This window comes from Cicer arietinum, chromosome 1 (assembly GCF_000331145.2).
Source record: "Cicer arietinum cultivar CDC Frontier isolate Library 1 chromosome 1, Cicar.CDCFrontier_v2.0, whole genome shotgun sequence".
Classification (NCBI taxonomy): Eukaryota; Viridiplantae; Streptophyta; class Magnoliopsida; order Fabales; family Fabaceae; genus Cicer; species Cicer arietinum.
In genome coordinates, this window is record NC_021160.2 from 53,317,593 (window position 1) to 53,337,838 (window position 20,246).

The following is a 20,246-nucleotide window of genomic DNA, read 5'->3' on the forward strand; positions in this document are numbered from 1 at the left end:
CTTAATTGTCTAATTTGAAGGAATGGGTTCAGTTTCTCCATGTAAATAGCTATATTATATGATTTAACTCCGAATTATCCCTGCTTTTGATAGCAATGGGAGGGAGAAATTTACTGTACGTGGAGCTCAAATTTTTGTGTGTGTGTGTGTGTGTGTGTGTTGCTGCAGAAATCCTATGAAACTAAACAATACAAAAAGGGACTCAAAGCAGCCGATGCCATTTTGAAAAAATTTCCAGATCATGGAGGTATACTTTTTCGTGCTTGCTTTTACTTCCTTGTCTTGAATGTATTATTTCTTATTTACATGTTTAAGTTAAGTAACACAACACCTATCTTTTTTACTTAAATTACTTATCATCTCCCATTTCTTAATTATCATGGTTCTTTGGGCATTTTTCTTATTTATGTGTCTGTTCCTCCTTCTGGTTGATAGAAACTTTATCGATGAAGGGTTTGACATTAAATTGCATGGATCGTAAATCTGAAGCATATGAACTGGTTCGCCAAGGATTGAAGGTATGCTGTCTTTGTTTTTGCACCATCTATCAGTCTTTCACCTCTTTTTTGATCTGATGTTCCAAGCTTAATTTTTGCTCTGCTGCAGAACGACCTTAAGAGTCATGTTTGCTGGCATGTTTATGGTCTTCTCTATCGGTCAGACAGAGAATACAGGGAAGCAATCAAGTGCTATCGAAATGCACTAAGGATAGATCCTGACAATATTGAAATCCTACGGGACCTATCTCTCTTACAGGTATCACATCAAATCCTTTTTCTTCTATTTGCTTTATTTTAGCAGTCGTAAATTTAGAAAGTCTCTCATCTCTTTCTCTACAATGGTGTCAACCTGGGTCCTAGTTTTCTTTTACTAGCATTATGTTTAACATTTCCCAAACATAAACATATTTCTTCATGTTGGTGTCGGTTGATATGGAGAAAACTTTTTAATGAACTGTTCCTAACTTATCTTGATTACTATAAATGGTACATCCTTTTATAACACTGCAATTTCCTATCTAAATAGTTTATGACTCTTGTGAAGTTCCTCGGTACTTAGGTCAGAAATCAGAATGCTACTATCATATTATCTTTTCGAGTTCAGGATAAAGCTCTTGTACAGTATTTCTAGAATTATATGTCATTGAACTTATGCTGGATTAACTATAAAGGTGAAAGAAAAATATCTCTCCAGTCTTTTCCCGTTGTAATCTTCCAATGCATGAGCGAAGGCCCACCTAATGGAAGGGTTCTCTCATCATGCACTGGAGTCTGGAGCTAACAAATGTTTTGCTTGCAGTGATATTTTACCACCACATTTCATTAGGCACAACCACTCACTCAATGAATTATTCTATGATGTAGTGATGTACTTATTTTTTGTGTGATGTGATTTTATTTACTTCTCATCGACAGGCTCAAATGCGAGATTTAACTGGCTTTGTTGAGACAAGGCAACAACTTCTGACTCTCAAGTCAAATCATCGCATGAACTGGATTGGCTTTTCTGTTGCACATCATTTGAACTCAAAGTATGATTTTAGTTTACATCAAATTAAATGGTTTTTCCCCAGTGACAATTGTTTGAGCTGCCTTTATATTAAATATCAGCTAAGGACCATATTTTGTTTGCCAAAGTTTCTGTTTAATATATTGATGCTTTTGAGATAAGACATTATGTGATTATTTGCAAGTTTTTTTAATGGTACATCCTACTCAGTGGGATTAAGTAAGGAATGGGATAAAGAGGAGCAACCCAAAATATCAAACACATGTTCACCTCTTCTTTTATATTGCATTGGGTTCCGCAGAGAGGCGATATTTGAAATTTCAGTACCTAGGGCTATTGACTATTGTGTGACAAGTGTGTTAGATGCAAAACTAATCCATGAGGCTAACTTCAACTTTAGGGAGAGTTGGTTCATGACATTCTCATATTTATGATTTTGCTTACTTTTGACTTATGGTTTTACAGTGAAAGGGTACTAATTAAGAGCCAACAACTGGTGTCTAATATGTATAGTATATATCTGTTAATTTGTTAATCAAATAGCAATTTGAAAACCAATTTTCAAATTTATGAATGATAAGATTAATGAAATTATTAAAACATAGCATAAAAGGAATCTTTAAAATGTGGTTCACTTATTTAAAATGTGAAGTCCAACATTCAAAACCAAATTACTCATCATGCACCGGAAGGTTAGAATATTAAACTCTAAAGTTGATTACGGTTCAAGTTATGTAGTCAAACTAGTGTAGCGACCCGTGCTATGCACAAGTATATGGCTGGCTTCTGAATATATCTATAAAATATTTGAAAATTTTAATATATGAAAGTTTGCTAAAAATTTATGAGGAATTATCTCCCAAAATTATAAAAGATTTATTTAATTTTAATGATGGATCGTAAAGTATAACAATTTTTAAGGTAGAAATTATGTCAGTCATAGATTCTACCCGCTGCAGACGTGTTATGTTAGGTTTATTGAGATAATGGTCAATAAAAGAACTTTCTATCAGAATAGAGCATTTTCACAAATTTTATGATAGTAAGATATATATGAAACAAATATGTAACTTACAAACTGTTATACTTTAATAATAATTTGTGATAGTAATACGAGCAAAGCAATTTTTAACATATAAATTGTTATACCCTATGATCCATGATTAATATAAAACAAATCTTATATAACTGTTCGTAGATACTTCCTCAGAAATTTTTAGTGAACTTATATATATTAAAAAATTTGAAGATTTTATAGTTATGTTTCTTATAGAAGTTTTTAGCGAACTTATATATATTAAAAATTTCGAAAATTTTATAGTTATGTACAGATATCAACCACATACTTCAGTGATCAAATTCTGGGGAAAAACTATATTCTAATGCGTTTTTTTGCTTTTCCCTTCCATTTTTTATAAGCAGAAATGGTGCATAGAAAGGTGTAAATGCCTTTTTTTCAATCTATCGTGCCTGTACCCTGGCCTTGGTATCATTGATAGGTGCTATTGAAATGGCAATTTATTTAAAAAATTTTTTGGTTGTTTGTTGTACTGAACTTCAAATATGAAACAGTGCATCAAAAGCTATTGAAATTCTGGAAGCATATGAAGGGACATTAGAAGATGATTATCCTCCAGAAAATGAACGGATTGAGCATGGGGAAATGCTTTTATATAAGGTATTTCCTCTGGCTATTGTCTACAACTGTTTCTTGTTGATTGCATATTGCATAATGTCTCTTACATTTTTCTTTTATTATTTGATGTTACTTGTGCCATAATTAGATTTTGCTATAAATGAGAGGATTTTTGAATTGGCTTTTACCATTTGCAAACTTTGGTAAATTCCGATTATTGCCTTATCCAATGCTCACTATTAAATGAAGCTTTCTCATCTACTTTAGTCATGTTATATTTTGTATGAATGTTATCATTCGGCTGTTGCTTGAGCATGTTTAGGAAAAAGAGATTAGGGATATGAAGTCGTTGGTTTTGTTCAAATATCAGTATTAATACTGTCCTTATATGGTGATATCTGCATAAAACATATTTGTCCAGGTCTCTTTGTTAGAGGAATGTGGATCTTTTGAGAGAGCTCTTGAGGAGTTGCAGAAGAAGGAGTCAAAAATTGTACGAGTTTTGTTTACTGAGATAATTTAATAATGAACTTGATGTGCTTAAATGGCATGCTTTCGTTACTTGTTTTGGAGTATATCTTTTCAGGTTGATAAGCTTGGATATAAAGAACAAGAGGTTTCACTTTTAGTCAAGCTTGGTCGCTTAGAAGAAGGCGAGAAATTGTACCAGGCATTGCTTTCTATGAATCCTGACAATTACAGGTGAACTTTCTGGCTACTATTTTTATTAAGTTTAAATATCTTGATTGCAATGCCTGTCTAAATGTATTTTCTTCTTTATGTTCTTCCGTTATTATTGTTTCTTTTTTGCATTACCCACCAGCATATAATAGGATATAGGATAACTTTAGCTCAAATGGCTTAACATTTGTTTCATTTGGCTCTTTCTGTGTTGATAAACTTTATATACCAACTTTTTATGTTGTACTTTTATTGGTTCTTTCCTGTATAATGCTGACTTGTGCAAGCTAGAGAAAAGATTAGTGTTTCATTTTACTATTCAGTCACTATAAACATCTCTGGAATGTTTTGGGATATAGAGTGTTTAGATAATCTTAATGGTATGATGCATAATAATTGTATAATAATTTCTTTCCAGGTAGTCTGTAGTTTTTGCTGTTCATTGTCTTACTGATCCATAGAAAGATAAATAATTATTTGTGCTTCATGTTGATGCTCACTCAGTTATTATGAAGGCCTTCAACGATGTGTTGGGTTATATTCAGAAAATGGCCATTTTTCTCCCGATGAAATAGATCGGTTAGATACATTGTACAAAACACTTGGGCAGCAATTTAAGTGGTCATCTGCTGTTAAGGTAGTGCAGTCTAACTTGTATTGCATTACATGTATTTTTAGTTTAATAGCTTGCCTCTATCTTCATGCATAACAACCATCAATTCATTTTTTCGCCATATTATCTATGTAATTGTAACCTCCCATCCCCCAAAAGGAGGCAGAAATTTTGTTGTTTCTTGTTGAACAAAAATGCGAGTAAACTCGGATGGCATACCTTGATAAGCATAGTCAGTGTATTTTTGTTTCTTGCTGATCAATACAAGTAGTACTATTTGAGTGCCTCAGTTTTTGGAATGAAATTAATCTGAAATTATTATTTTTGTCAGAGAATACCTTTAGATTTTCTACATGGTGACAGATTTCGAGAAGCAGCAGATAGTTATATTAGGCCGCTCCTAACTAAGGTTTACACAAATCCTCTTTGGTATAATGTTCTGCCTAGTTTACTAGCTTCAAAATTAAAATGGGATTTCATTTTGTTTCGTTTCTAGGGAGTTCCATCTCTATTCTCAGATCTTTCTTCTTTATACAATCACCCTGGGAAGGTTAGTTTTATTACTTAAATTTGACTACTTAAATAGTTTGGTTTGTCTTGTTACTGTATATTGTATATAATGGTGGTAGAAAATACTGTTTCTGATTTTGCAGTTTCTGGTTTGTTTTTCCAGGCAGACATTTTGGAACAACTTATTCTCGAGTTAGAGAATTCTATTAGGACAACTGGTCAATACCCTGGGAGGTAAGATATACACAATTAGCCATTCAACACCTGTGTGTAGCGTAAGAGTTATGATTATGGTGTTCATTTAGTACAAGGGGAAGCTTGGAACTTTTTCTTCTTTTTCATGAGATAAAAAAAAATTAGTGATATATTAACAAAATTTTAATTCCAAAAACTTTTATGCAAAATCAATGAGTTTTGCATTAATGATATTATATAGTTTGTTTCCCTGGGTTGGCTTACTGACTATTGCAAAACAAAAAGGTTATTTTACTAAGCTATTAAGCACAAGCATTAAGAGCATGTTGATAAGTGCATCATCTAACTAAGAATATTTGAAAGTCTTTCAAATTCTATTTATAATTTAAATATAACAAACATATTGTGCAGATGTGGGTTGAGTTGGTTCTATAGTATTCATACCTGCACTAACTGCATCACCATATGGCCATATCCATAAATTTTTGTCGGTAATTCCTCGCTGCATGCCCCAGACCCATTTAATAGGTAAAACCATATCTATTTTGGATAATATTTGTGGGTACCCATTATGTTTGGGTCCAATTTCTGTCTCTATTACCCACCTCCAGGATGACAAGAATTATGGAAATTGATGTAGCCATTAATTGGTTGGGTCCTGGGTTGGGCAAACTAAGGTTCTGGAGTTGCTATTTAGTAAATGACAATATCTGAATTATGCATGTTTAACTACCGAAACAGTGAAACTGAAAATGTGGTTTTACATGTCACGAATGTAATGTGGACTTTGTTCCCAATAAATCAATTTCTGAAAAATCTCATACCCATTCTCTTAAACTAAACAACAGAAACTTTGACCCTTATCGTTTTTGATGAAAGAAGAGAACTTATAAGAAATAGAAAGAAAGAATGCACAACTAGGGGGAGGATAAGTCAAATTGGCTAAAAAGTTGCTAAAAGTCTACATGGTGGAAGTGAGCCCAGGGCAGTACTATCCAATTGCAATACTATAGCAAAGGCCTTATAGTTGACATTGAACTTTTGATGCTTTTGAGCTTGTATCTTGTACTGGATCACTGACCATTTACTATCTTGTATACAGGGAGGAAAAAGAGCCTCCTTCAACTCTTATGTGGACTTTGTTCTTGTTGGCTCAGGTTTGTGGCTATTTTTGGGGATTTTTTTAAATAGGTTTTGTTTGGGTTCCTCCATTTTCTTTCTTTGTTTTTCTTACTCAGTGAAATTTTATTGGTGCAGCATTATGACAAGCGGAGCCAATATGAAATTGCTCTTTCTAAAATCAACGAGGCTATAGAACACACACCTACCGTCATTGATCTATACTCTGCCAAGGTTTACTTATAATTAGTTTTTTGATTGTTTCAGAATTATTTCATTTTTACATATCCTCCTGCTATATTTGTTGTGTGTATATGTATGCATATTAAATCTTTAAAATCTAGTCAGCAAAATATTTTAATTAAATGACCCTTTTCTCTATGATTTTCCTAATTATCTTTGGCAAGTGTAATTAGCACAGATATTTATGGAGAACCCTAATTTCCATTTCTTATTAACCCCAATTTGATTATTATTTCTTTTTTGTTAATTCAGTATTTCTTTTTTCTTTTTTAAAAAAAATGATTATAAGTGTTTAATCGTTGATGATTAGTAATGTGTTTTGGCGAGTCAGCAAAATATATGCCTAGTCACACATGCCACACCATCAAACTCTGTCCACTTCAGTAAAAAATTATAATTAGTGACCAAATTAAAAGTATTTTGAAATTGCAAGGTCAAATTGAAAGAAACTATTTGCAGCCACCTTTTGCATATTTGCTCGGGATTTCAGTAGAAACTATTGTTTGTTTGGTCAGAATCACAAATGGCACTATTAATTTTAAAAGGTAGTTATAATTATGGCTTTAGTTTTAGAAGGTACTCAAAGTAGTTTACGAAAATTATCAGATTTTTTTTTAATTCTGATTTTTCCAAAACTTAGACAAAGATTATAAACATTTTGAATGCGTTTTTTTTACAGAAAAAAGCTTAAACAAACTTCTATATATTGCTCTAGTCATTTGAGAGGTCACATGATTAAAAGACTAATTTGTTGTATTTTTTATTACCAAGAAAAAGAAAGCAGGTTGAATGATTAAAAATAAGAGTCGTTTCATATCAAAGAGTAAAAACGAGTCAATGCAGTTGGGATTAGTGACGAATGGTAATTTGCCCTGACAGCGTAGCATGCTGAAAAATTGTTGGATAATCATTGCATGTCTTTGAATACAGAGTCGGATACTGAAGCATGCTGGTGATTTGCCTGCCGCTGCTGCATTTGCAGATGAAGCTAGGTGTATGGATCTCGGTGATCGTTATGTTAATAGTGACTGTGTGAAACGCATGCTGCAGGCTGATCAGGTTTTTTTTATCTATTTCTTTGAATTTCATTTGAAGTTGAGTGTTGTAATTTGGGTAGTTTTCTCTGTTGCCCTTTTCTGACTTTGTTTTTTGTCTATAATACCCTTGATATCCAGATGGTTTTGGCAGAAAAAACTGCCGTGCTATTCACCAAAGATGGGGATCAACACAACAACCTCCATGACATGCAGTGCATGTGGTCTGTATTTAATGATGTATAGTATGATGTACTGTCTTCGAAATATCGAGGTTTCTTTATGTGTAACACTGATTGTATCATTAGGTACGAGCTTGCCTCTGCTGAAAGCTACTTCCGCCAAGGGGATCTTGGACTGTCTCTAAAAAAATTCTTAGCAGTGGAGAAGCATCATGCAGATATTACTGAAGACCAATTTGATTTTCATTCATACTGCTTAAGGAAAATGACATTGCGAACATATGTGGAAATGCTTCAATTTCAAGACAGATTGCATTCACATGCATATTTTCATAAAGCAGCAGCTGGAGCTGTCAGGTGAGTATTTGTTGTATTTATTTGGTTTACTGTATGAGTTGATTTATATGCTAGTTAGTACTATGCAGTGCTTTGTGGGTTATGGGCATTCATCTTTATTCCCACATTTGAGTTGCAAATTGTATTGGGAAAGGGAACAATAAATTTTCCCCCAATTGTTAAAGTCATGAACAAATGGTTTTATATTATGGTATTTCTAACATGCCTTTTCACGCAAGATCCCCTTGAATTTGAATTGTGGACGATGCTTCAGTCCACTTACCATGTGTCTAAACTCAACTTCTTACTAGAAGGATGGAGATTACCCAAGTCAAGAGTTTATTTTTATTTTTATAGAACATTTGGTGGGCTCATAATTGTGGCTTAGAACATCCTTTTGGGACTGCTGTAGTAGTCCAGTTCGAATTTTGTATAAAAAATGGAATTTAATGTTTTCCACTGCAGATGTTATATAAAGTTGCACGATTCTCCTCCAAAGTCAACAGCCGAGGAGGATAATGAAATGTCTAAGTTGCTTCCTGCTCAGAAAAAGAAAATCAGGCAAAAACAGAGAAAGGCAGAAGCAAGAGCTAAAAAAGTATTAATAATTTCTGTAGCTTCTACCAAACTTATTGCTACAGAAGTATTCATGGTATTGTTTTATTTCCTTTTTAGGAGGCAGAAGAAAAAAATGAAGAATCAAGTGGCAGTGGGATATCGAAGTCTGGGAAACGTCACACTAAACCTGTTGATCCAGATCCTCGAGGGGAAAAGTTGTTGCAGGTTAAATTTCGATACATATATCGCCATTAACGTTCTTATATTTACATTCTATGTCCAACATGAAGACCTGTTTTGAGATGTTATGTGAAGCCCTCAAGGCTTCTGAGAGGCTTTATTTTGTCTCTAATACGCCCCCTTATGCAAAAGTTCTTAGGATCTTTTTAGTGTAGATTAGGGACAATGCTCATGCATACTCTACCTTAATTTGACAAGGGTAACAGGAATGATTATGACTTGGTCATAGCATCTCTCCCGAAAACATAACATGTTAGGTGAAGATCCATGATTGAATAGACTGACAGCTTTCACAGTTTCATCATTACTGTGCAACATGTCATAACTAACAAACTGTTTGACCTAACATCTATATAGTTGATTAAAGTATTTGCTTTCATCGAATACTAACTTTATCAGGGAGAAGCTTCATCAAAAGAGTTCATGTGAAACATTTCCCTGAATTTTTTTTGAAGAACTCTTCTTGTTATCACAATTATGAAGGCTGATATTATCCTGTTTATTGTGCAATTTTGTCCTGCAAAGGTTGAAGATCCATTGTTGGAAGCCACAAAGTACTTGAAGTTGCTGCAGAAGAATTCACCTGATTCACTGGAGACACACTTGCTCTCCTTTGAATTATACATGAGAAAACATAAGATTTTGTTGGCCTTCCAGGTATTAATCTATTCAATAATGAGCCTAGATTTTTTGTTCAATAATGCTGTTTTCCTAGACATTTAAAGCTAAGAGTTTAAGGAGCTCGATGTTGTGAGTTTCTGTTGATTAAGTGAATATTTAATTATTTATTATGTATTTCTTAAGTTTGTATAATTAATATTACACTTTTCACTTTAGAGTGTATGTCAGTTATACATGAGTTGATATATATCTTTCTATTTGTAGGCTCTAAAGCAGTTGCTGAGGTTGGATGCTGAACACCCTGATTCTCATCGATGCTTGGTATGTTTTCTTCTGAAGAACAATTCAATTTATGTTGCTGGGATTAGAAAGTATAGGTTATTTATTTATCAGCATCAAAACATTAAATAATAATATCCGTTGTCTACTGTCCTACTGCTTCAAGTCATCTTTTTAAATTGTTTATATTTAGCATGTGACAAATAGGTTAGTTGAAAAAAACACTATTCCTTGAATTTGGAACCATCATCTCCTTCCTCCCCCTATTTTCAGTCCTATTTGTTTTCATTTTTTTAGAATATATTGTTCTCACCAATGATCCTCTCCATTTTTTTGTCTTTCATTTCTGAGTTCATACCTTGCAGGTAAAATTCTTCCATAAAGTGGGATCCATGAATGCTCCTGTGACTGACAGTGAGAAACTCGTTTGGAGTGTCTTAGAAGCTGAGCGCCAAACTATAAGGTTCTATAATGCGTTGTTTACTTTTTTCCTTATAATGTCTTTAAGGATGACCATCTTTACGCTTTTTTTTATAATTAATTCACGATTCAATGCATGCTATAATATCAACAGTTCTAACTTTCTCTGTTATTTATTGTATGCAGTCAGCTGCATGGGAAATCTCTTTTTGAGGCAAATAACTTTTTCCTTGAAAAACATGAAGGTCATACTCAATTTATTACGAACATATGTTCATGATACATGTAAATATGTGGACTAGAAGCGTGCCCCCTGCATTAAATGACGTTTCCTTACACGTTTGCAGGTTCTTTGATGCATAGAGCTGCTTATGGAGAAATGATGTACATTTTAGATCCCAATAGAAGAACTGAGGTTGTCAAGTTGATTGAAGAGTCAACAGATAACCTTGTGTCAAGGTGATGTTCTAACCCCATCTTTTGCTTGATAGAGTTTTCTTTCCTTTGTTACTTTTCTGGTCTTGATATTGAATCATGCAATATTTTCAATCTTCTTATAGAAATGGTGCACTTGGACCAATCCGTGAATGGAGACTTAAAGACTGTATTGCGGTTCATAAACTTCTTGGATCAGTCCTTCTTGATCAGGAAGCTGCATTGAGTAAGTATCGTTGGGATCAATTCTTATTTTTCATTAATATTAAGGTCTACATTACTTTTTAAGATTAACGAATCACTAATTGCTCTAGGGAAGAACTAGATTTTTTAAAACAGAACAAGGAATATTTGCTACAAAGCATTATTATTGTATTTAAATCTCGTCATTTTTCTAGGATTGGATTGATGTCCTTTGAACTTTTAACTCAATTTTTTAAAGTTTTTGTTTTGACAAGACAATTGGGATTAGACTTCTTTTATATCCCCTGAACAGGGGAATTTACGTGTCGTTATTGTTTTAACTAAATTTTTTGAGTTGTTTCTATTCATATAACCTGCCCATTAACATTGTTGGACACCTTGTAATGCATCACAAGAACCTCTAATTTTTTTTCAATAGTAATTCTGCTATGGAAATCTTGTGCCTTTATCTGATGTTCTATAAACCATGAGAGCTACCATTTGGAATGGGAAAAACCTCCAAGGACATAATTGTATTTCATGTTTTACAAATTTGGAAATGGTAAATTTGCTTTGCAGGATGGAAAGTGCGTTGTGCTGAGTTTTTCCCATACTCTACCTACTTTGAGGGTAGTCAAAGCTCTGCCTCACCCAACTCTGCTCTCAATCAAATATGCAAGACCACTGTAAATGGGAATTCTAGCCATTCACTCAGCGATCATGCAGAATCTGTCACATCAAATGGCAAAGTAGAAGCATTTAAAGATCTCACTATTTGACAAAGTAGAAGTTCCCAGGTCTCACTGAGTTTTAGTGCAGGTTATATCAAATTTTGGAAAAAAGTTGCGATACATATTTTCTCTGCAAGAGTTCTCCCTCTAAGCTGATTTGTATTCCTTTTACAAATGTGTATAATTTTATCTCTTCTTAGGGTTGAATTTTTTATTTGTTCACCCCTTTTTCCCGAGGGGTGTTGGAGAGCAGGCTTAATGAATTTGCTTCATCGTCCAAGGTTTACCATTTAGGTGGGTAGAGCTACAGAAATTAAGTATCTGGTCCTGCATGCGGCCAGCATACATCGAGAGAATGTTGTACTTTTGTCATTTGTTTGCTTCGTTTTCATGTATAAATATTAAATTATGTGAAAATTTTGGCTTAGAATTGGTACATTAGTTTCAGTTGAGTTCTAGCGTGGTTAGGGAGACGTTGCAATGAGTTATGATGAAATGAAGGATAAAATGTATTTTTGGAACTTTTGTTTTCACTTAGTTACGATTTTAGTATTCATATTTTTAAATTCGAAAAATATCCCAACTTTTGAAAATGAAGAATCAATTTTCACCTTGTTATAGAGCACTTGAATAGTACTTGGATATAACCAAGGTGGGCCTAACTTTCAACTGTTTTGTTTTTGGTGAACTAGTTACTATGAAAATATCAGTTTAGTTACAATTTTTATTTGCCTTTATTTTATCACACACTGCTTGGATCTTGAAGTACTGCCCCAAATGAATAAATAGTGCCTTTGCAAGCTGTTCCGAATGATATATGATATACTAGTGTTTATACATTCACACCTGTGTGACTCAATTTCCATTTGCCATAAGTTAGTTATCTTCAGCTAAAATTTTGAAGTTCCAACAGTTAGGTATTAAGTTTGTACTCGATTATTTAAGTTCTTGTGATCTTTAGGATGATAAGGAAAAGTAGATTTTAGTTGCAATATTCTCAAATTGTAAGAAACAAAAGCTTAGTTAAATTAAAGTGTTACCAATTTCTTGAATATCATTGATCATCCAAGAGTAATAATTCATGAGAAAAAGCAATGACTCTTTTACACATAACGTGGTCAATTTTTATAAATCATATTGTTGAAAATTAAAATAAAATTGGATAAAGGGAAAACTATTTATAGGGAATACATGGTTTGACTTAGTAGTTAAGTAAGGGTTTGATACATACCGTTTTTTGTTCCTAGCATACTTAGTAAAGGTAGGTTGTATAAGGGTTTGATTCATAATTCTTATTCTAGTACAACGGGTTTGATTCACATAGAGGATAATGTTTCATTAAATAAAAGTAAACACAATCATTTTCTTCCATATAACATGACAAATGAATGTTGAAATGTGGTTCAGCATGACATACTAGAGAAACACAGCTAAAGCAAGTTTAATTTACCTCACAGCATCCAACAAATTTACTTCCCAACTCAATTTCCATCATCTTCACAACTTCTTCAACCTGTCATAAGAACTTGTTCAACACTGCAAATCATAAGAAAGGAGGGTTAGAACAGCAATAAATAACCTTGTTTCTATGAGAAGATGGGTCAGTATCCAACACCAAAATAATTCGATCAAATTGATCTGCTTATACATAATATATTAGTTCAAAGTATTTATTACGATAAAAGACTTATTTAACAAGCTAAAATGTATGTATTTTTTGATGCGATACACAATATGTTATGCATATTTGATAAAAAAAAAATAGTGGCAGAACAATTTAATATATCATAACCCTGATCTTCTCCAACACTTCATATGGTCTGATAAATCTGAACGTCAACTTTTTCACATTCGATGCTCTACAAACTTTTTTAGTAAGTGTAATTTTTACGAATAAATGATCTTCTATTTAGAAAGATAATTCTTTAGATATCTTATCATAATAGTTCTTCTGATTACTCTAAGCAACTTTCATCTTTTCCTGAATTAACTTGATATTTTTCATTGTTTCTTGTATAATTTATAGTCCAAGCACAATAGGATCGACAATTTCAAACCAACAAAACACAGTTCAACACTTCATTCAATACAAAATACTATAATGATAACTATTATTATATGTGAATTCAATCAAAGACATGGACTTTTTGCAATTGCCATTTTCTACTAGAGTACAAGCTCTTAACCTATCTTGTAACAATTGAATATAAACTAAACTCAAATTCAACTGCATTCCAAAAGTTTCTTGCAAACTGTTCCAAAATCGTAAAGTAAATATTTGATCTCTATCTAAAACAATATTCAATGGTACACCGTACAATTTTACAATTTCTTTTTATCTACAATCAAGCAAATATTCCTCCAAAGGATACTCTGTATTCATCCAAAGAAAATGCACTAACTTGATCAACTAATCAATAATTACCTAGATCACATCACATTTGATAGACTTATATGAAATCATGATACAATATTCATAATTATAATGTCCCACTTCCATACACAAATTATGTTGTCTCTTTTTTTCATTCCTAGCCACCAAAACATCTTCCTCGAAACTTAGTACATCTTGCTAGATCCTAAATGAATACTCAAATTACTTTGGTGTCCTTTTTCTAGACTTATTTCCTTAAATCCAAATGTTAGAAGTACATACTGATTCTTGAAGTCTCAAAACCCTATATGAATCTTCACTGAATTCACCTCATTTCCCTTGAGTTAATAATTCTCTTTGTTAAAAAATTGATCATCCTCCTTACACTTCTTAATGCGTTTCATCAAAATTACTTGAAATATGTAGTATTCCACACTTGATACTAGATGTTGTCAACTTCAAATCCAAACTCATACATCTGAATTTTTCCATCGATTGGAATGAATTTCACATGTTAATGTTTTAAGCTCAAGACATCGACCACCACGAGTCAGATAATTATACTCATGTTACTTTAGTTGTCTTTACGCATATACAAATGTCTCTCCATTTTGCAAAAGTAGTCCTTTTACACTATGTCTTTACACAATTTTATAAAATGAACCGTATCTGTCACCATATAATTTTGTGTTTATAAAAGCATATAAATATTTAATGGATGTGAGATATTTTAGAAACGTCTATATTTATAAAATTATTTTAATGAAATTCTCTATTTAAGTTGAGTAAAGAATATCCTTTTTAAACTATTTTTTTTAAATATAATTTTGATTTTTTATTTAATATTTGTTTTGTTTTTTTTATTTTTTGTAATTTATTTTGCTCTTTTACTTTTTTATTTTCTTTTATCTTTTATTTAATAATTGTTGTAGTATTTTATTTTTTTATAAAATTATATAATTTTATTAAAGACTAAAACAAAATTATACATAAAAAAATAAAATATGAAAACGAATAAAAATAAATAAAATATCCAAATAAAAAAATAAAATAAAAATAAATAAAGAATCTAAATAAAAAATAAAATCAAAATAAAAAACAAAATAAATGACAATAAATTAAAATTATATTTTAGTTATTTTTTTTATAACTTATATATTTTACTATTGAGAAAAAGAAATAGAGATCGACCTCCCACACAGACAAAACAATGAAATTAATAAGATTACTATATATAAATAAAAAGTAAATTTTCAAAGGTGTATAGAAAACAAGTTGTGCCCTCTCAAAAAAAGAAATGAAGAAAAAATATATATAATATAGGGACATAGCTAGCTAGGCTTCAACAATTGAAGTAATTGAAAGATGTCTTTTATAACTTTTGGCAAAACAAGGTACCATGATCTTAGCTTTTTTCCATAACATGTCTATGAAAACTTTGGTTAACCATAACGCGTTTGTTGTTGTTGTTGTTTGTCAAGGATATGTCAATGTGAACCTGTGAATGGTGAACCAAACTAAGCACAATATTTTTTTTTATAGTACTTTTTATTATGCCATATAATAATAAGAAAATAAAGGGTCCATTATGCTATCAATTGGTCCATTTTAAGGAAGAGACATTAGTTGTGCTCGCCTAAGAGTCAATATATTAGTAGAGTGGTAGGTGTCATCTCTTTCCCAATCCCTTCGCTTTGAATTTCTAGAGACAAGATTTCTTTATGTTGAATGAAGATTTGTTACAGTGCTATCTCTTATTTAGGTGAGACTTAATAAACCTCTTTACGTCAGTACTATTGAATTTAATACGTGTATATAAATGGTAAGTGTTTGGTTGAGTAGACCCTAACGCCTTTGTTGGTGGTGTTGTTTGTCAATGATGTCAATGTGAACCCGTGAATGGTGAACCAAATTAAGTACAATATATTTTTTATAGTACTTTTTATTATGCCATATAATAATAATAATAATAATAATAATAATAATAATAATAATAATAATAATAAGAAGAAGAAAATAAAGGGTCCATTATGCTATCAATTGGTTCTATTTTAAGGAAGAGACATTAGTTGTGCTCGTCTAAAAGTCAATATATTGGCAGAGTGGTAGGTGTCATCTCTTTCCCAATCCCTTCACTTTGAATTTTTAGAGACAAGATTTCTTTATGTTGGATGAAGATTTGATACAGTGCTATCTCTTATTCAGGTGAGACTTAATAAACCTCTTTACATCAGTACTATTGAATTTAATACGTGTATATAAATGGTAAGTGTTTGGTTGAGTAGAGCGTAACGCCTTTGTTGGTGGTGTTGTTTGTCAAGGATGTCAATGTGAACCCGTGAATGGTGAACCAAATTAAGTACAATATATTTTTTATAGTACTTTTTATTATGCCATATAATAATAATAAGAAGAAAATAAAGGGTCCATTATGCTATCAATTGGTTCTATTTTAAGGAAGAGACATTAGTTGTGCTCGCCTAAGAGTCAATATATTGGCAGAGTGGTAGGTGCCATCTCTTTCCCAATCCCTTCGCTTTGAATTTCTAGAGATAAGATTTCTTTATGTTGGATGAAAATTTGTTACAGCGATATCTCTTATTCAGGTGAGACTTAATAAACCTTTTTATGTCAGTACTATTGAATTTAATACGTGTATATAAATGGTAAGTGTTTGGTTGAGTAGACCGTAACACCTTTGTTGGTGGTGTTGTTTGTCAAGGATGTCAATGTGAATCCGTGAATGGTGAACCAAATTAAGTACAATATATTTTTTATAGTACTTTTTATTATGCCATATAATAATAATAAGAAGAAAATAAAGGGTCCATTATGCTATCAATTGGTTCTATTTTAAGGAAGAGACATTAGTTGTGCTCGCCTAAGAGTCAATATATTGGCAGAGTGGTAGGTGTCATTTCTTTCCCAATCCCTTCGCTTTGAATTTCTAGAGACAAAATTTCTTGATGTTGGATGAATCTTTATATAATGTTAATTTTTATATTAAGTTTAACTCATTTTTATCAAGTAGATTCTGATATCATATTAAATTTTACATTGGATATAGCTTATTTTTATAAAATTAATTTGTAAATGAGTATTGTCTCTTTACATGTATTATGTGTTATCTATTATATGTACTTAGTATTTCCAATATAATCGATACAATATCCACTTGTCTTGTTTTTCTTTTCAATTGAATGCTAAAATATATAGTAAAAGATAAATTCTTTGGTCCCTAACTTATTGGTGGGGTAAATTAGCCTCTAACAGACAAGGTCAAGATGGTCCTTCTATCTCCTCTATTATTCCAGCTCACTTGTAATTGCATATTTTGTATTTAACTTGTAAATGAGTCAACACTACTTATATAACTAAAGGAAAATTATATCGATAGATAATTACTACTCCACTCTAAATTATATCTCACTTTGCACACAAAATTTGTTCGAAATTATATATGAAACATTAATGTTTTTTTTATTGTTATATCCTTAATTTAATTTTTCAAATTCTATTAATATTTATTTTATGTATCATTAGTGTATGATAATTTTATAAAATAATTCATAATTTCATATCATTGTATAAAACTAACGGTATTTTTTAGTTGTGTCAAATAGTTCAAAATTTGATGAAGTGTCATTTTTTTACTTATTTAAGTTATATCATATCTCAAAATTTGGTGGTGCAACAATTATACCTGATATTTATGACCATAAATGGTGTGATGTGGTTTAAAAAATGACACTTTTTCAAATTTTAGACTAAAATTCTGTTTGACACCAAAACTGAAGAGAAATAAAATAAGGGGACTATTTTCGTAATTCAACTAAAATAGAGGGACTAAAATTGCAATTAAACCTAATTAATACTAAGAGGAAGTGTCGAATGAGAGGAAAATATTTAAGAGCATGCAACTGTGAACTCAACGCGAGTTCATTAAATATGGTCCACTGTGTCAGATCATCTACTAAAAATAGGGACAACTCGTTCATTTTCTACTCCAATTGCCAACGAGTTCATTAAATAGGGACCACTAACTTTTATAAATTTATTGTTATTGATAAATTAATAAATAAATAAACTAAAAATTATAATTTTATTATTATTAGATTATAAAAATATTAAGTGAATTGATGACAGGTTAACACAACTGCAACAAACAACTCGTCAAAAATTAAATTTTACATAAATATACATTGAGACACTAACCTAATTTATTAGACTTTGAAGGGGACGAGTGAGAGGTGAAAGAAGGCGACAATTAAAGAAGGTGACATGCCTAGGTGGGGTCCACGTACCTGAAACAAATGAGTTTTCTGCGACCACATAGACTTTGCCTTAAGTTGACCGTTACTCTAACTCAAACATGTGGGCCCTCATCATGTCCCCCATATGCTACATCAACTTGTATGACTACTAGAGTATCAATTGCGACTATATATTTTTCTCCATGGTTCCTTGTCAAGGAATGATTACATCTACTATTTTCAAATGAAATGGAATACAAAATCAGTCTCACTTTTACTAGTTTCATGTTTTCTATATTATTTTCAAAATATTAGTATATTTCATTTTCTACATATATTTATGATAATAAAAATACATAATTATTAATAAATAAATAAATAATAATAATGTCATGATTAAAAAAGAGTAGTGGGAGCTCCTCCGTTGATCTTGAGAAGGAGACGAAGAATGCAATAATGAATAATTGCAAGTGGCTGTGGATGCATGGAGCTCCATTCCTTAGAAAACTGGATCTTCATTTTTATCTCACTGCACTTCAGACCATGTTAGTGGGTTAGCATATTTTTCTCTTAGATTGTTTGTTGGAGAATAATGAAAGGATAGTAAACATAAACTAGACAGGACCAGGGAATCGTGATTGTTAGAGAGGATAAAGTGTAGTATTTGGTTTTCTCGTGAAATTTTTTTATTTTAACTGAAATGATTTTGTAAAATTAAATTAAATTTTATTAAAATGAGTTGAATGTAAAATAGAATTTTATGTTAATTTGGATACATTTTAATGTAAAAGTAACGTTTGAAGTTAAAGTCTACAAATTTTAACTTTAAATTGAAATTAGTTATGGCCACAAAATCAATTCTATCAAAGAATAATGAAATATGTTAAAATCAATTTTATCTCCTTCAAAAATACAGCAACACATACACACCCTGAGTAGGGGCAGGTTGGATATTATAAAGTATTTAAAAGGAAAAATGAATGGGGGTAACATTTCCCAATTATAAAAATTCAAATTTGGGCTCAAATTGAACCCTATAAAAGTGTTAATTCAAATTACTGAAGCCCAAGTTCAATTATTATCATCCAGTTGAAAAAGAAAGAATTAGTTTAATCAATTAGTATTTTTCAAAAGCCTTATTATCTACTTAAATATCATAATTTCAAAGTCCTTTCCTTTTTATTATGCTATGGTGCACCAAAAAAGAAAAAAATATATCTCACGATATAATATAACGAATCTATGCCATCACAAATGTTGATTCCCTTGTTCTAGATCACTCATCCATGCAGTACAATAGTTGAACCATGACATATGGTTTTAGAGTCTGTATATTGTGATTAAAACTTGAGCATAAGGTGGATAAGTTTTGACAGCATATGCTTAGTTGCACTTGCAGTTGGTATTGACTTAACTAAAGGTGGTTGAGTTTCTCTTGGCCATGAATGTATTTGAAGGGTGGTTATAAAGAAGTCTAAGAATAGATAGCAATAAATTGATTTGAGGCACGGGTCAGTGTATGTTATTGGGAGAGAAACATAACGGGTTGGCAAATTTCTTCTATAGTTTGGTTTACATGTTTTCTAGACCCCTTTAGCTGAATATACCAATTTCTTTTTAGGTATATAGTAAGGGTTTGAACTGGAGTGGTGTGGGACAGTCTTTGACGTGGTCTAACGCGTGCTAATACTTGAAAATTAGTTAAAACTTCGACAACAACTGGTGCCACCGCGTTTAAGTAGAAGTTCAAGATCTTCCAAATGCTTACAATTGAGACAGTGACTTGAGCCGATAATATTTGTTTTCTTATTTTTTCTCGAACAGATGTCGCCTTGCATTGGGGCCGGAATTGTTGAAACAAAGCAACTAGCCTTAAATTAGTGACTATGACACCTTTCCACCAACTAAACAGATTAGAAGGGAATGTGTCATTTCCCTCCCACCATTATGGGGTAGGCTTCCTAACAAGTGAAGCCAATCAATTCCTTTCTACTAACTACCATAATAAATGTCTGATTAAAAAAGCAAAAGAGTTAAAAGTGTTATACATATATGAAGCTTTAAATATGTTCAGATAACTTTCTGTTTTCCCTA

The 20,246-nt window shown here is 31.7% G+C and overlaps 1 protein-coding gene across 1 annotated transcript in view; it reads left to right on the forward strand.

Moving 5' to 3' along the window:
• The window catches only part of LOC101500781 (N-terminal acetyltransferase A complex auxiliary subunit NAA15-like), a 13,136-nt gene extending 1,170 nt beyond the window's left edge, over positions 1–11,966 (forward strand). The window contains exons 2-26 of the mRNA XM_012716089.3: positions 169–247; positions 436–518; positions 607–756; positions 1,416–1,531; positions 3,082–3,187; positions 3,567–3,638; positions 3,732–3,847; positions 4,331–4,463; positions 4,771–4,848; positions 4,936–4,989; positions 5,113–5,183; positions 6,247–6,301; positions 6,402–6,497; positions 7,437–7,565; positions 7,682–7,764; positions 7,849–8,079; positions 8,524–8,656; positions 8,734–8,841; positions 9,382–9,513; positions 9,742–9,798; positions 10,122–10,219; positions 10,363–10,421; positions 10,524–10,635; positions 10,737–10,837; positions 11,374–11,966. Of these exons, the coding sequence (XP_012571543.1) occupies positions 169–247; positions 436–518; positions 607–756; positions 1,416–1,531; positions 3,082–3,187; positions 3,567–3,638; positions 3,732–3,847; positions 4,331–4,463; positions 4,771–4,848; positions 4,936–4,989; positions 5,113–5,183; positions 6,247–6,301; positions 6,402–6,497; positions 7,437–7,565; positions 7,682–7,764; positions 7,849–8,079; positions 8,524–8,656; positions 8,734–8,841; positions 9,382–9,513; positions 9,742–9,798; positions 10,122–10,219; positions 10,363–10,421; positions 10,524–10,635; positions 10,737–10,837; positions 11,374–11,573 (2,652 nt within the window). The 3' untranslated portion in view covers positions 11,574–11,966. The remainder of the gene's footprint in view (positions 1–168; positions 248–435; positions 519–606; positions 757–1,415; positions 1,532–3,081; positions 3,188–3,566; positions 3,639–3,731; positions 3,848–4,330; positions 4,464–4,770; positions 4,849–4,935; positions 4,990–5,112; positions 5,184–6,246; positions 6,302–6,401; positions 6,498–7,436; positions 7,566–7,681; positions 7,765–7,848; positions 8,080–8,523; positions 8,657–8,733; positions 8,842–9,381; positions 9,514–9,741; positions 9,799–10,121; positions 10,220–10,362; positions 10,422–10,523; positions 10,636–10,736; positions 10,838–11,373) is intronic.
• The last annotated feature ends 8,280 nt before the right edge of the window (positions 11,967–20,246 follow it).